Source organism: Mus caroli, unplaced genomic scaffold (genome assembly GCF_978045245.1).
Source record: "Mus caroli unplaced genomic scaffold, Mus_caroli_1 scaffold_11, whole genome shotgun sequence".
Taxonomy (NCBI): domain Eukaryota; kingdom Metazoa; phylum Chordata; class Mammalia; order Rodentia; family Muridae; genus Mus; species Mus caroli.
This window is the reverse complement of record NW_028227266.1, coordinates 19,512,827-19,528,918: the sequence shown is the minus strand read 5'-3', so window position 1 is coordinate 19,528,918 and position 16,092 is coordinate 19,512,827. Positions and strand designations below refer to the sequence as shown.

The following is a 16,092-nucleotide window of genomic DNA, read 5'->3' as shown; positions in this document are numbered from 1 at the left end:
AGGCATGAGCTACCACACCTAGCTAGATCCATAGAATTTAGCTATTTGATTTGGTGATTTGGTGAGAACAAATTGAAAACAGTTAAATCGGCAATTTGAAGATCAGGTCCCCCAAAGATGTCAGACATTTTAAAAGAGTGATCATCAACTTGAAAGGTAGGGGGTGTGAGGAGGCTCTGTGTGGGCAACATTCCATCTCATACAAACCCCAGCTCTCTCTCTCTCCTCTCTCCACTCAACTGTGTCCTTGAATAACCCAACCCTCCTGTCACTCAGGCAAGTGCATCTACAACCTAATCAAGTGTCACTCAGGCAAGTGCGTCTACAACCTAATCAAGTGTTTTGTTCCATTACTCAAAATGTACTTGCACATCACTAACAAAAATATTCTAAATTGGGGGCTGGAGAGATAGCTCAGTGGTAATGAACATTTGTTGCTTTGGTTTGGAGTTTGTTTAGAGATTTATTTTAAGTGTGTGTGTGAGTGTTTTGCATGGATGTATGTATACCCTTTTATACCTGGTGCAGTGCAAGCCAGAAAAAAGATTTCAGATTCCATGGTACTATGGTCATGAGCCGCCACGTTGGAACTCCTGTGCAAGAGCAGCCAGTGTTCCTAACCACTGAGCCATGGCTCCAATCCCACTTTTTACTCTTAAGGAGGACTCAGGTTCAGTTCCCAGCCCATGACAGCTCACAACCATCTAGTCCTAGACAATCTGACATCCTCTGGCGTCCTCAAGCACCTACAGGGACATGGTGCACATACACACATACACAGACACACATGTACATGCACACACACATGTACACACACACACACACACACGTGTACATGCACACACACATACACATGCATCACACACACCCATACATATACATACACCCACACAGAGCAGGGAAGAGAAAGAGAGAGAGAGACACACACACAAATAAATTTTTAAAAAATTATCCCTGCCAAAAGCTAAAATATCACAAAACTCCTAATCACAGTTCTGCAGGTGATAGATGCACATACATGCAAAAACAACCAAAACACCATGCGTTACCACCACAAGCCAGCACCCCAGCTCCTCTTCAACCATGTTTACTGCAGTGGAAAACTATGAGCTATATGTCTGGATGGACATACTGCAGGGAGCCTTTTTATTGCTTGGAAAAAGAAGCATACAAAGGAGGAGGCACTAGTCTAAGTCACAAGTGCCAGCCTTCTCCTTTTCTGGTTTTTACCAAGACACTCAGGAAAGAACTGCTTCTGCCCTGAACATAGACACACTACTTCTCTGGTAATTATCTGCACAATGTCACAACTACTCTCATGGCATTCATATGCTGTTAGTATTATAAGTAATCTAGAATATACAAGGCACACAGAGGAAGTAATCTAGAATATACAAGGCACACAGAGGAATACACATGATGGAACTCACCTGTGATTCTAGCACCTGGAAGTTTGTGCAGAAGAGGCTCACTGTGAATTCAAGGCAAGCCCTGCCCGCAGAGTGAGATCAAAGTCAGCCTGGACTACAGATCTCAAAAATACATACATATAGACAGAGACAGACAGACAGACAGACAGACATTTAAAAAGCAGCCATGCATACAGAGGACATGATATGTGTAGGCTAGACACAACCATTACCCACTTACTCAAAGAACTTGAGAATCTGCCAACGTTACATGTAGTAAGGAGATGACAGATTTCCTGGAATTTATCCTGAAGCCCCGAGATTCTGAGTGAGTGCCTCTACTTGATAAAGGTGATGGCCTGGTAGAATCTGGGAGAGGTTTCTCTCCTCTCAGGTCACGGCTGTTTGTGCCAGAGATCCTGACTTGAAGAGCAATATCACGTCACATTTAACTACCTATCTGTCCCCATCCCGGGGCTCTCTTGTCTAGAAAGAATCCACGCGCACTTTCAACATGAGAGGCTGGGTAGCAGGTTTGCGGTCCACCTTCCTTTAGCACGTACAGCTGGGACTGTCACTAAGATCCAAACTTCATGCTGGCTTTGTGATGGTGGCACTCACCTTCACTTCCAGCAGTCAGAGGCAGAGGCAGAGGCAGGCCATTCTCTTGAGTTCAAGGCCAGCCTGGTCTTCAGGGCAAGTTCTAGGACAGCCAAGGATACACAGAGAAACCTTGTCTCAGAAAACAAACAAACAAACACTTCATGCCACAGAACGTGGCAGGCACCCAGCTCTACCACAAAAGAACTCGCCTCTAATTAGCTTACTAAGGCAAACTCTGTAGAAAACATATAGTCTTAATTACTTTGCTACTGCCACGACAAAACACAAGGCCAGTGACCAAGGCAACTTATAAAATAAAGCATTTAACTTGGGACTCATAGTTTCAGAGAGTAAGTCAATGACCATCATAACAGGGAGCTTGGGGGCAGACAGGGGGACATGGCGCAGGAGCTGAGAGCTTACATCTGATCCACAAGCAAACAGCAGAGTGACGACTAACTAGGAATGGCATGGGATTTTGAAAGCCCACCCCAGTGCCACAGCTCTTCCAACAAGGCCACACCTCCTAATCTTTCCCAAACAGTTCATCAACTGTGGACCAAGCATTCAGACATACAAGGCTGTGGGGCCGTTCTCATTCAAAGGACCACAGATATTTAGAGAGAGTACTGAAGACCTTATAAAAATGCAAGGCATGTGGTTATCAAGCAATTTCATTTTTTAAAGTGTACATTTATTTTAAGTAAATATAAAATTTTTACTAAAATACTTATTTAACTCTTTAAGATTAAAACCACATAATATTCCATTGTAATATGACCAAAGGGTGTAAATCTGACACTTGAAATATCATGTGTATAACTCAAAGCAAATTACCTTTTATACCACCAAAGGGTCCATAAGTCATATTGCAGGCTGTCCTCTGAAGATGGTGCTCATACATTAATTTTATCTGATATTGGTTTCCATGTTCCACATTACCCAATGTCCCTATGAAGAAAAAACAAAGGGACCATTTTAAATCTGTTTATGCAGATTCATATTAATTTCTTCTCATCCTCTGTATCAGCCTCAATTCAATTTTAGTAAAACTAAACATGACAAAACAATAAAAGATACGAACAATTAATACACTGGTCACAGAAAAGGCTAGCACAGTTAAAACTGTGTTTTGAATCTCAGTTAGATTCCAGCACTAGAGAAACAATAAGGCAGGCAGGGAGAGCCTGACCGTGTGTCTCTATTAGACACTCCTGAGTGAGGATAATTATTTAAATGACAGCAAAGCCATCTAATTTCAGTTCTAAAATAAACACCATCACATTTCCCATTATAAACAATAATGGAACAACAAACAAATGACAACTTTAAAACAACTCATTTTCTTGTCCACATCAAAACACCCAACCCCTTCAAATACCATGTCCTATAACTAGGGATTGAACCCTACCACTGAGCTACATTGCCAGACCTTATGTATGCCAACCCTACAATGCCAGTCCTAATTTAACGGAGAAATTTTCCAAACTTCCTTCAACAAGTGAACAGAACAATGTGCTCTATTTGACACCTTGTAAGAAAAATGTCCTTCAAAACAAAGGGTTCTCTCTCCCTCTCTAAAACACAGGCTGCATATCCTACAGTCATATTCTAGTTCTTCCCAAAAAACTCTACCTATATCTACTTTCTGCTGCTAGAATTTCAAGGCTGTCGGCAGAACTACTTGTCGCAGTCAGGCAGGTGAGGGAGCAGTAAGGGAGGCGATAGGAAGGGAAGGACTTAGAAAGTAATGTTCCCGTAAAGAAGTACCTCTCAGAATGCAAACACTGAAGGCGATGTTAGAGTCAGTTAAAGCAAAAGAAATGGGCCATTTGATGATTAAAACCATCTAAATTTCCCCATGGTTAGATATATCTATAATCCCAGAGCTTAGGACAGTGAGACAGGGAGCTCATGAGCTACTTAAGACCTCTCTCAAAAAGAAAAAGACTGAATGAGCACATTTTCAAATGAGCATCTATTGCTTTGTGGGTTTTGGTTTTTGGTTTTTGGGGGTTTTTTGTGTGTGGAGTGGGTTTCTATGTTCAAAAAAATTTGCCAACAAACCCTAAAACTACAAGAATATATTTTTCTGCATTTTAAAATAGAAACGTCATAATTGTTCAAATAAAATCCTAACGTTTTTCCAAACTCCAAACAATACTGAAACCAGGGCCTCAGAGCCAGATACTATAGGCACCCAATCCTGGCTATCTAATATGTCTCTTGAAAACTTGAAAGGCTCTCTAAAATTGCAAAGTTTCTCTAAAATAGCCAATATCTCATAACTGTGTGTCTTAGTCAGAGTTTCTGTTCCTGCACAAATATCATGACCAAGAAGCAGTTGGGGAGGAAAGGGTTTATTCAGCTTACAATTCCATGTTGCTGTTCATCACCAAAGGAAGTCAGGACTGAAACTCAAGCAGGTCAGGAAGCAGGAGCTGATGCAGAAGCCATGTAGGGATGTTCTTTACTGGCTTGCCTCCCCTGGCTTGCTCAGCTTGCTTTCTTATAGAACCCAAGACCACCAGCCCAGGGATGGCACCACCCTCAAGGGGCCCTCCCACCCTTGATTCCTAATTGAGAAAATGCCTTACAGCTGGATCTCATGGAGGCATTTTCTCAACTGAAGCTCCTTTCTCTGTGATGACTCCAGCCTATGTCAAGTTGACATACAAAACCAACCAGCACACTGTGGCTTCCCATAAAATTAAAATAAGTTATATACATTCTTCCTTGAAGAGAGATCAACCAGAGTACAGTCAGAATCAGATCAAAACCAAAGATAGACTTTGTCAGATTTCTCGGCTCATGATCTTCACAGCTCCTGAGGGCTTCCCTCAGTATACTCTTCATCAGCCCACACAGATTATAAGCTCAGTCAGGTTCCAGTCCAAGGCTCCTGCCTTCCTTGGTGATGGCCCCATGGTACTGGCATCTCTAAAATGCTGGAGTCTCTGAAACTGGGCTGCACCTTCACCAATAACCTTTCCAGGGACCCTGACTCTACCACATGGTCCCAAGTCTCAACTTCTCTCCATGACCCCCTCAACCCTGGGCTTTGACATTTATTGATGGCCTTTCCCAGCTTCTCTTCAGGGACTCCAGCCATGCAACCAAGTGCCAGTGCTCTCCATGACCCCATAATGCTTCCAAAACCAAATTCAGCCACCAACATGTGGTAGCCTTGGCCCTCTAGACAGCAGCTTGTGTGCTGAGTCCAAAGAAACATTTCCTCAGAAAACTCATTTCAATGATGCTCAAGTCTCTTCTCAATCACAGCTGAGTCTCCATCCACAGTGAGAAGCTCCAATTGTCCCAATAAAGCAGAGGTTTAACTTTAGTAGCTCTTAATTCAAAATATCAATGACCCTCATACAGTCTTTAAAGGCACTCTCAAAGTTCCCTATGAGACTGTACAAGCCAGGCCTCCATTGTCTGCATCACTCTGAAAATTCTTCTCTTCCAAACTCCCACAGAACATACCACTAAGATCTGAGCATTCAACAACTTCTCTAGCAAAAAGTCCTAAAGTCTTCCCACAACTGTCTTAAGTCTCAGTTCATCTGCTGTAAACAAACACCATGACAGGAAAAGCATTTAACTGGGGGACTGGCTTACAGTTTCAGATGCTTAGTCCATCATCATGATGGCAGAAAGCATGGTAGCCAGTAAGGCAGGTATGGTGCTGAAGTAGTTGAGAGCTATATCCTGATCTACAGTCCTCAGGCAGAAAGAGAGAGAGAGAGAGAGAGAGAGAGAGAGAGAGAGAGAGAGAGCGCTTTTGAAACCTCAAAGTTTCACTCACAGTGACACACTTCCTCCAGCAAGGCCACACCTCCCAATCCTTCTTGAATTGTGCCCCTCCCTGAAGACTAAGCATTCAAATAGATGAGCCTATGAGAGCCATTCTTATTCACACCCCCACAACAATTCTTCCCCAGAACATCAGCAGGTCTGCCACAGCAATACCCCATGACCTGGTTCCAATTCCTAGGGTTTTCAGTTCTATGATTAAACACTAAGATCATCATCAACCTGGGGAGGAAATGGCTTATTTCAGCTTACAACTTTCTAGTCATACTGCACTGCTAAGCAGCACAAACTTAAGGCCAGAACTTGAAAGCAGTGGCTAATGCAGGCACCAGGGAGGAGTTCTGATTACTGGCTTGCTCTCCACTGTTTACTCAGCCTGCTTCCTTAAAGCACCCAGGATCACCAACCCAAATGTCACATCACATAAAATGATCTGGGCCCTCCCACATCAATCATCGATTAGAAAAATTTATCCCAGGTTTCCCACAGGCCAGTCTGCTGGGCGTATTTTCTCAGTTGAGGTTTACTCTTTCCTAATGTCTCTAGTTTGTGTCTACTTGACATAAAACTGGGTAGCACTTTATTAAAGATCCTACAAACTGTTTGACCTTGGCTAAGGAAAGTACCATGACTGTGAAGAATGCTTGATCATTCATGTTTCTTTGTGCTCTGTTCACAACACTAAGAAGTGGAGTCAGCTTAGATGTCTATCAACAGATGAACAGGTAATAAAAGGTGAACATATACAACAATGAGATTTTGTTCAGCTGTAAAGAAAATTGAAAATGTACAATTAACAGCTACTGATAGTACGAAGAATTATTAAGTGTTGAGTGATCAGCCCTTGAAAGGGTATTTATTTATACCACTCCCTCTAAGACTCAAGGAACATCAAGGAAGAGAGAAGAAAGAATTTAAGGCCCAGATGATAGGGAGGACTACAAAATGCAATCTTTAGGAAATGACACCTCCATTATAACCATGATCTTAGAGTGGCTGTGGTTGTCTGCACTGGTACTGTAAGGTAGAAAATTTAAGTTTGATCCCCTAGACCAAGTTGGATCCAAGAAAAAAAAAAAAAAATAGTTGGTCCCTGAAGCAGCCGGTTCTGAGAACTGGCTGACCACAGAACAGGTAATTACACAAGCCAGTTCAGTGACTGTTCCAGGACCTGGCTGACCACAAAAGTTAGATTAAAATCTTGAGAACAATCTTGAGAAGCAGGGAGTTTCCATTTGTGATTTTTAGTACCCCCTTGTGATTTTTCACTGGTAGTCTCGGTATTTTCCAATAACACCTCCCTACCCACTTGGGTTGTAGTTTTTTCCTTTAAGTACCCCCTTTCCCAGCTACTCAGTGTCGAACTCCTCTACCCCCGTGTGGGATACGAGTCAACCCCAGCACGCTGTTTCCTGTCAATAAACTTCATGCGATTTGCAGCAAAGATGGTTTCTTTTGAGTTCTTGGGGGTTCGTGTCATTCCAAGACTTGAATGAGGGTATCCCCTCTTCAGGGGTCTTTCAGTATCACCTAAGACTGGCCCTGTCAACAATCAGTCATGGGTCAGGGAGTGACTCGTGAGTCCTTTACCTCCCTGATGAACAAATGGCTACTTCTGGTCAGTTTTGGAGAAGGGATAGTCACTGTCTCTCATTGTATAGACACTGGTGAGCATCTAAGGACAGTTCTAAACCTGTTATTACTGTGCCAGCTAGTTTTTACATCAATCTGACACAAGCTAGAGTCATCTGAGAGGAAGAAAATTCAACTGAGAAAATACCTCCATAAGATCCAACTGTGTAGCCGGGCGTGGTGGCACACGCCTTTAATCCCAGCACTCGGGAGGCAGAGGCAGGTGGATTTCTGAGTTGGAGGCCAGCCTAGTCTACAAAGTGAGTTCCAGGACAGCCAGAGCTATACAGAGAAACCCTGTCTGGAAAAACCAAAAAAAAAAAAAAAAAAAAAAAAAAAAAATCCAGATCCAACTGTGTGAAAGCATGCCTTGAAAGACACTTTCTCAATTAGTGATTGATTATAGAGGAGCACTATGGGTAAGAACAGCACTGGAAGTCCTGGGTTCTATAAGAAATCAGGCTGAACAAGCCATGAGGAGAAAGCCAGTAAGCAGCACCCCTCCATGGCCTCAGCATCAGCTCCTGCCTATAAATCTCTTACTGCCTTTGACTGATCTATGATACAGAAGAGTAATATAAATAAACCCTTGCCTCCCCAATGTGCTTTTGCTTATGGTGTTTCATCACAGCAATAGAAAATCTAACTAAACAGTTACACAGAGAACACTGTTTAAACTCAGTGAGTCAAAAAAGAAAAGCCATGCATGTGTGAAGGTTGAAAGGGGTCAGAGGGAAGTAAGAGAAGGCAGGAGAATGTAGCCAGAATGTATCATATACAAGCATGAAATTGTTCCAAAAACTGATTAATAATGATGATAATAATATATAATAAATAATATATTATGTTATAATTATATATATAATATATTATAATATATTGTGTATTATATTATAGTCTCAGTAAAGACCTCTAAAAGTCAAAAAGGCCTAGGCAGACTCTAAGAGACCACGAATGTCAGCCCAGACTACTACTATATCCAGCAAAACTTTCAGTCACTATAGATGGAGAAAACAAGATATTCCATGACAAAAACCAAATTTAAATAATATCTATCCACAAATCCAACCCTACAGAAGATACTAGAGGAAAACTCCAACAAGGTGAACACCTAAGAAAATACAGGAAATAAATAACCCACACCAGCAAACCAAAGGAAGGGAAATGTATACACACATACACACACACACTACTACCACCACCACCACCATCAAAATCACAGGAATTAACAATTGCTGATCATTAATATCTCTCAACATCAATAGACTCAATTCCCCAATAAAAATACACAGACTAATAAAATTGATGTGAAAACAGGATCCTTCATGCTGCTGCATACAAGAAACACACCTCAGCCATAAAGACAGATTCTACCTCAGAGTAAAGGGCTGGAAAAAGCTTTCCCAAGCAAATAGAACAAAGAAACAAGCTGCAGTAGCCATTGTAATATCTAATAAAATAGACTTTCAACCAAATTTAACCAAGGATACTTCATACTCATCAAAGGAAAAATCCATCAAGATGATAACTCAATTCTGAACATCTATGCCCCAAATGCAAGGACACACACATTTGTAAAACAAACATTATTATAGCTTAAATCACACATATAACCCCACATGCTAATAGTGGGAGACTTCAACACCCTACTCTCACCAATGGACAGATCTTTGAAACAGAAACTAAACAGAGAAATAATGAAACTAACAGAAGTTATGAATCAAATGAACCTAACAGATATCTATAGAACATTTCACCCAAACACGAAAGAATAGACCTTCTTGTCAGCACCTCACAGCACCTTCTCCAAAACTGACCACATAGCTGATCAAAAACCAAGCCTCAACAGATACAAGAAAATTGAAATAACTCCTTATCAGATCGCCATGGGTTAAAGCTGGAATTCAACAACAGAAACAACAGAAAGCCTATAAACTTATAACATATTATATAACTTATTTTATATTATATTATAATTTTATTCAATTTATTATTAATGTATATAATATATGAGTACATTGTATTGATATATTTAACAATATGTAATAACTTAATATTTTTATCATTTTTATTGTAGAGATAAAATTATCTTGGGATCTCTCTGGCCCAGTTGAATAGCCATTTACCACTAAACACTTGCTCTGACCTACCTACCTCTAGACCATTCCATAGAACGTTTGGAATGTGTCACTAAGCTTGACATGCACCAGCCCACACCAACTTTGAAACTAAAAGTAATAAAGAGCATGAAAGCCCTGGAGATTCCCAGTCCTTTCTCAAGTCCACCACCTGATGACACTTCCACCATGTATTTCATAACTTGGGACTTTGTTTTCTTGAATTATTGTAATTTGTAAGAAAATGGCCCCATAGACTCATAGGAAGTGTCACTATTAGATGTGGCCTTGTTGAAGGAAGTGTGTCACTGGGGAATGGACTTGAAGGTTTCAGAGGCTCAAACCAGGCCCACTCTCTTCCTGCCACCTGCTCATCCACACATAGAACTCTCATCTCCTTCTCCAGCACTGTGTCTGCCTCCATAACATGGTGCTTCCCACCATGATGATAATGGACTAAACCTCTGGAACTGTAAGCCAAACCCAAATTAAATGGTTTCCTTTATAAGAGCTGCCATGGCCATAATGTCTCTTCATAGATATATAAATCCGAACTAAGACAATTATGATAGATCAGATAACCAGGGCAATGTCTGACTCAGAATAAACTGTTTTCTTATTTCCTTAAAGCTGAGTTACGTCAACGCTGACATGCATCTGGAATCTCAGGTATTCCTCACAGAGCTGAGGTAGGAAGGGGCCTTGAGTCCAGAAGTTTAAATGACTATGATCAACACAGCAAAGAAGAGGAAGAAAAGAAGGAGGACGAGGAAGAGGGGAAGGAGAAGGAGGAGGAAGAGGAAAGAAGAGCAAGGGGAGGGAGAGGAGAAGGAGGGGGAGAGCAAGGAGAGGAAGAGAAAAGGAAAGATGGGACAAAGTAGGGGGCAAGAGATAGAGTCAGGGTAAGAATTTGGTGGCAAAGAAGCCATCCCACTGGAGTGTACCAGAGCATGCCATGCTTTTGCATCTGGTCTTGAATCTCTAAAAACAGAGCTTACAACTTTCCTTTCTGGAAAATAAGTTAACCCCTCCTGGGTTGTTTGTTTGTTTTTGGTTGGTTGGTTGGTTGGTTGGTTGGTTGGTTTTGCTTGTGTGTATGTTTGTTTGTTTGTTTGTTTGTTTGTTTGTTTGTTTGTTTTTCTTAGGACAGGGTCTCTTTCTGTAGCTGGAGCCAGTCTTGAACTCATTCATCTGGCCTCAGCCTTACAAGTGCTACAATTACAGGCATGTACCATAGAATTCAGCAGAATATTATATATAAAGAAAGTCTTCTTTTATAAAGGAGTTTCTTCTGTGGACTGAATCTGCATAGCACAGTTTCTTTAATTTTTTTAATGCCCGTTTATTTTATGTATATGAGTACACTGTAGCTGTCTTCAGACACACCAGAAGAGGGCATCAGACCCCATTACAGATGGTTGTGAGCCACCATATGGTTGCTGGGAATTGAACTCGGGACCTCTGGAAGAGCAGTCAGTGCTCTTAATCACTGAGCTATCTCTCCAGTCTGTTTCTTTAATTTTTTAAATTGTTTTTTATTTGTTGGGTAGGTATATACCACATATGTGCAAACTGAAAAGGACATTTTTTCCACTGATATACCTATTCAGTGGCCCACAATACTTTTCTAAATACACTTTCTCTTTCCTTTGCTTCAGAACTGAACCCTGTATGGTTTCAGATCTATAGGAAACTAAGGATCTACACAGCAAATGACCCGACCACCTTCCTGGATCAGACACATGAGATGCTTCCATATATACACAGTCACTGCACACATCAAGAAACTTTCCCCCTTTGGTAATTTGTCTTTGGCCAATCTAATGCACAAGGTCTTCACTTAAATGCCTTACATAGGTAGAAGGAAGAACTGGTTTCCTTCTCTATGTTCTTCACCTCTCTCAGTCTGGCACTAGAAGGTAGAAGGATGTGCTAAATTAAAACTAAACCTGGCCTGAATCTAGCAGTACATCAGCACACTGTGAGTCTAACTTGGAAGCCATCTCCACCAACCACAACAGCCAAGCTTCAACCAAAACCATGGATCAGTGCACGTTCACATGTTGCAAATGATAAGCTATAGCCAACAGAGCTACTGCACTGCTGCACTGCTGCACTGCTGCACTGCTACCTGCTACACTACAGAGGAGATCTCTGAATCTCTCCTGTTTCTGAGTTCTGCCCAAGTCCCAACTCGTTCCTCACTCAATCGTGTGCTGCAGAAGTGAATGCTTCTAGAGTATTTCAACAGAGGGAAGAAGCAGCAACAGGATGGCAGTCTAGAGCAGAGCCACTGCTACTCAGCCCCATGCCCTAGAAAGGTTACCTTTCACATGCCAATTTAAGAAAATATGGGTGTAGAAGCCATCTGGGGCAGTAAATAGTAAAAGTATTGAGGCGCCAAGAAAATCAGACACGTGGGGGTGGAGGTGGGGTTGTAAATAGCTAAGTAAGTCACTACACGGACCTAAGGAGAGTTCCAGTTCTCAGAGAAGTTTCCAGAGGCAACACAAGCTCCACAAGCCATTCTGCACTCACACCCAGGGCCCCCCACTGAATGTAGAGAGTGCTCATGCACACCTTCCAGTCTGCAAGAAACGAGCATTTACATAGCTGATGACGTAACCATGCTTTAAGGTCAGACATATTGGATGCTCCTATATATTCAATACGCATGCTGTAGGTTTTTCCTTGGCTAATCCGTCTTTGGCCAATATAATACCTAACACCTCCCCTAAAGAACCTTCATTATATAGAGGGAATACTTCGTTATATAGAGGGAATACTTGGGGTGTTTCTTTCTCTACACTTTTCACATCTTCAATCTGGCATTGGAAAGTGGGAGAGCTGGTATGCAAATGAGACCCTTCTGACTCCAATTCCAACGTGATGTCTTCAGCTCCAAGCTACAGCTCCTGACTGTAACTGTGGTGGCACTCGGCCTTACTCTGCCTACTTCTGTGTCCAACTCTGCTTCCCATAGTACCGTCCACCCCAAAGAAATAACCCATTGGCAATGAACTCGGGGTTAGGCTGTGTTGACTTCATATTAAAGTTGGCCTGAGGATAGCTCCTTGAGTTCATATGAAACAAAGAACAATCTAACAGTATATCAACAAACTCCAACTTAGGAGTAGCCTCTGCCAATCATAGCAGCCAAAAATGGCCCAAAGGTGGGACAAACTTAAGAATTCATATTAGGAAACATAAGACAAAGGGTAAATAATTAAACAAATTAGACCTAAACTTGAAGCAAGAGAAAGAAACTGGCCAGGCAGTTAGAGGAGAGACTTTCAAGACCAGCAACTCTACTTCTTGTCTTTCACCATCAGTCAGTCCCATCTCAAGCAGAAGCTGGAAACAGCCTTGGTTCTATCCCAAAATTTGTCCTAGTCAGAGGCCAGAAGCAGCAACAGCACTGAGGGTACTTATTGTGGGAAATATCTAGAGCTAGCCCCTGCCACAGGTGATCTCACTGGCACGGTCTCTAGGCCCACCAACTCGCCAGCCCTGCTAGGCCCCATGGCTCCCACCAAGCCATCTCTTGGATGGAACCCCAAATTCCTCTCCCTTTCATGCAATGCCCCACACCCCTGGTTAGCCATCTCAACACCTAATTACCTGGTAGAATCAAGACTCTTAATGCTTAATTAGCCACTCAGATTTATGTATCAATAATAACACAATTTACAAGAAGTCAATATAATAATTTCAGAGCCAAATGATAATGATAAAGCAATTATTCTAACCTTTTGATAACACCAGTCAGCCTCCATTCTGGTTCTCCCTCTCCTCCTCAGACCTCTCTCTCTATCTCCTCAACCCTTACTCTGCCTCCCTTCTCCTGTCCAATCACAAGCCTCCCACTGCCCTAATGTGAAAATCCTACCACAGGAACTGGTTCATGTTCTCTCTGGTTTCTTGTTTTCATCTTTTTCTCCTCTTAGATAGCAACCTAAATGAGCCCAGGTACCTATGTGAGACATCCAAAGCCATAGTCCAAGACACCAGGATGGAGACACATGATCACCTCATGGGTGGGTCACTGGGCTGACCTGCTCATCCTCCCAAGCCAGTAAGGACTCCCTAACCCCTCCAGCCTCGGGGTATGAATGAGGCCTGCTTGTTTTCTCCCTTCTAAAACTCACACCCACGTCTGAAATTCATCCTTCAAGTCCTAAAGCGGTGGCTGTTGACAGACCAGGAACCTAGACCCTCTGAGCCCCAACACACATGCCTTTTACACTCAGCTGAGGCTGGAAAACCTCCATCACTCAAGGGTACACTACCACATCCGCCTTCCCCCACTTCCTCCTCCCAAATATCAAAATGTCACTAGAACTTGGGTTGAATCGGAATTCCAAATACACTGATAAACTTCCAAAATTAAGGCAACACCACCCAAAACTCAGTGTAGCTGGAAACAGTGGGTATACCTTAAATCCCAGCACTGAGGAGGCTGAAGCAAGAGGATCTCTGAGTTCAAGGCTAGCCTGGTCCAAATAGTGAGCTTCAGGCCAGTCAGAGCTACTACTGATATTCCATCTCAATAAATAGATAAATAGATATTTTTAAAATAAAAATAAATTTTATAAAAATGGTACAATTGCAGAGAATAAAGACAACTTACTTTCCTTTGATAACTCTTTTGGAATGAAGGCAACAGTTAAGAATCTAAATTTTCTGAGCATTTTTTTCTTTTAGAAAAGTATCAGTGACATAAATATTAAAATTATTTGTATTACCAAAAATAAATCATATGAGATATATAGGATGAATATATGATTCTAGTCTACATAAGACAATCTCTATTTTAAAATATCTCCAAAAATTCTCCAATAATATCAAAGGTAAAAGAAACAAATTATAGGTCTTCTAATAAGTTTTCAGTGCAATTTTAGATAAGCAATCTAGAAATGTTTAAGTAACCCAGAGCCATCACATAGTAAGTATATAATTAGATCACATGAGCACAGGCAAAAATAATGGAGGACATCTTTTTCCCACTCCAATGGCCATCATCAAAATTCTATCAATAAGTCAGATTCCTGTAAACACTTATTGTAACATACATAATTTTTGAAAAGAATATTTAAAATAATGTAATCACTATAAATTCAAGCATCTAAGGCTAGAAAGGGGGCTCAGTGGTTACAGGCACAGCATTTGCTGCTCCTACAGAGGACCCACATCATGTGGCTCAGAGCCACGTGTGACTCCAGCACCAGCGGAATCTGATGCCCTCCCTTTGAATTCCAAGGGCACCTACGCGTACATATGCACACACTCAAACACAGACACACACATACACACACTTTTTAAAGATGTATTTTTAACTAAGTTTCAACATCCCAGCTCAGAAACTAAAGCCCATCAGGAAATAATATAAGTCAGATGTGGTAGCTCACACCTGTAACCCAGGAAGCTGAGGCAGAAGAATCACAAGTTTGAGCGCGCGCGCGCACACACACACACACACACACTCACTCACACACACACACACACACCATTGGCTACATTATTCAGAGGAGGGAAAGTGGGGGAAGAAGAATAGAAAGAATAGAGGAACCTTTAGATCATCAAGACGTTGATTTTACACATACACTTAAAGGCACAGTATCCAAGGTTAGAAAGTCCACCCAGGAACCTCTGACTGTGTAGGCCTACTCGTTACTTCAAGGGAATTACTTCAAAGACTGAACTGACTTTAAGTCTGTTTTCAGAAGCATGGCGACTACAAAAGAACTTCATGAAAGCATACCAAGGTTCTGGGTTCAACCCTAAATACCACACAAATAAGAAAGGGTGGAAAGGAAAGAGCTCAGAGACAGGGAGTGAGAAAAGAATGTCAGAGGCAGCCGACATTGTCATCTGTCAACACCCAGCATTCTCTTCAGCTACAAGTGCCTGCGCTTCCCCTGCGCTGGAAGAGTCAGCTCACAGCTCCTCCTGGAACCTTAAGGAATGTAACCAAAAGAATAAAAACATCTCCCCTAAACCATCAGCCTGTTAATACTACAAAAGGCCACAGAAATGAGAGGCAGGGGAGTCGGGTGGACATAAGGAAATGTGGTTTGGACAATTCCTGGTCTCCAGGGAATATAAAGCTTTTAAATGAATGCATAGGAGTAAAAAGCAACACCCCTACCATTCCCTTAGCAAATCTCTCTTATTTCAACACGAACTCAAAGAAGCACACTGGTTTTCCCCTAACAAACAGTGACCAAGCAAATTTCTTTACTGAGCTCTTGCATAAACATGGTATCGCTGGTCTGTGCCCTACACCCCAGTGTTATTTTATCAGCTCCTGTCTTGCTAGCCATAATTAAAACGGGCCAAGGAATGCGCAGAGTCTAATCTATCTCCTTGCTTTTAGACTCCCCACAGGCCAGAAGGAACAGATTATCTCAGGTCAGGGAATAACCAGCTGGGGACAAGTTCTCTTCCGTAGCCTGTGAAACCCAGATAGGAAAGTATCACGTGCAGCTCTGACAGAGTCCAGAAGAACAGAGCAG

The 16,092-nt window shown here is 41.9% G+C and overlaps 1 protein-coding gene across 5 annotated transcripts in view; it reads right to left on the bottom strand.

Moving 5' to 3' along the window:
- Positions 1 to 16,092, bottom strand: part of Bbs9 (Bardet-Biedl syndrome 9) — a 434,796-nt gene that overhangs the window by 369,896 nt on the left and 48,808 nt on the right. For all 5 annotated transcript variants that reach the window (XM_021173327.3, XM_029481549.2, XM_029481548.2 and 2 more), the window contains one exon: positions 2,850 to 2,963. In XM_021173327.3, coding sequence (XP_021028986.1) covers positions 2,850 to 2,963 — 114 coding nt within the window. The remainder of the gene's footprint in view (positions 1 to 2,849; positions 2,964 to 16,092) is intronic.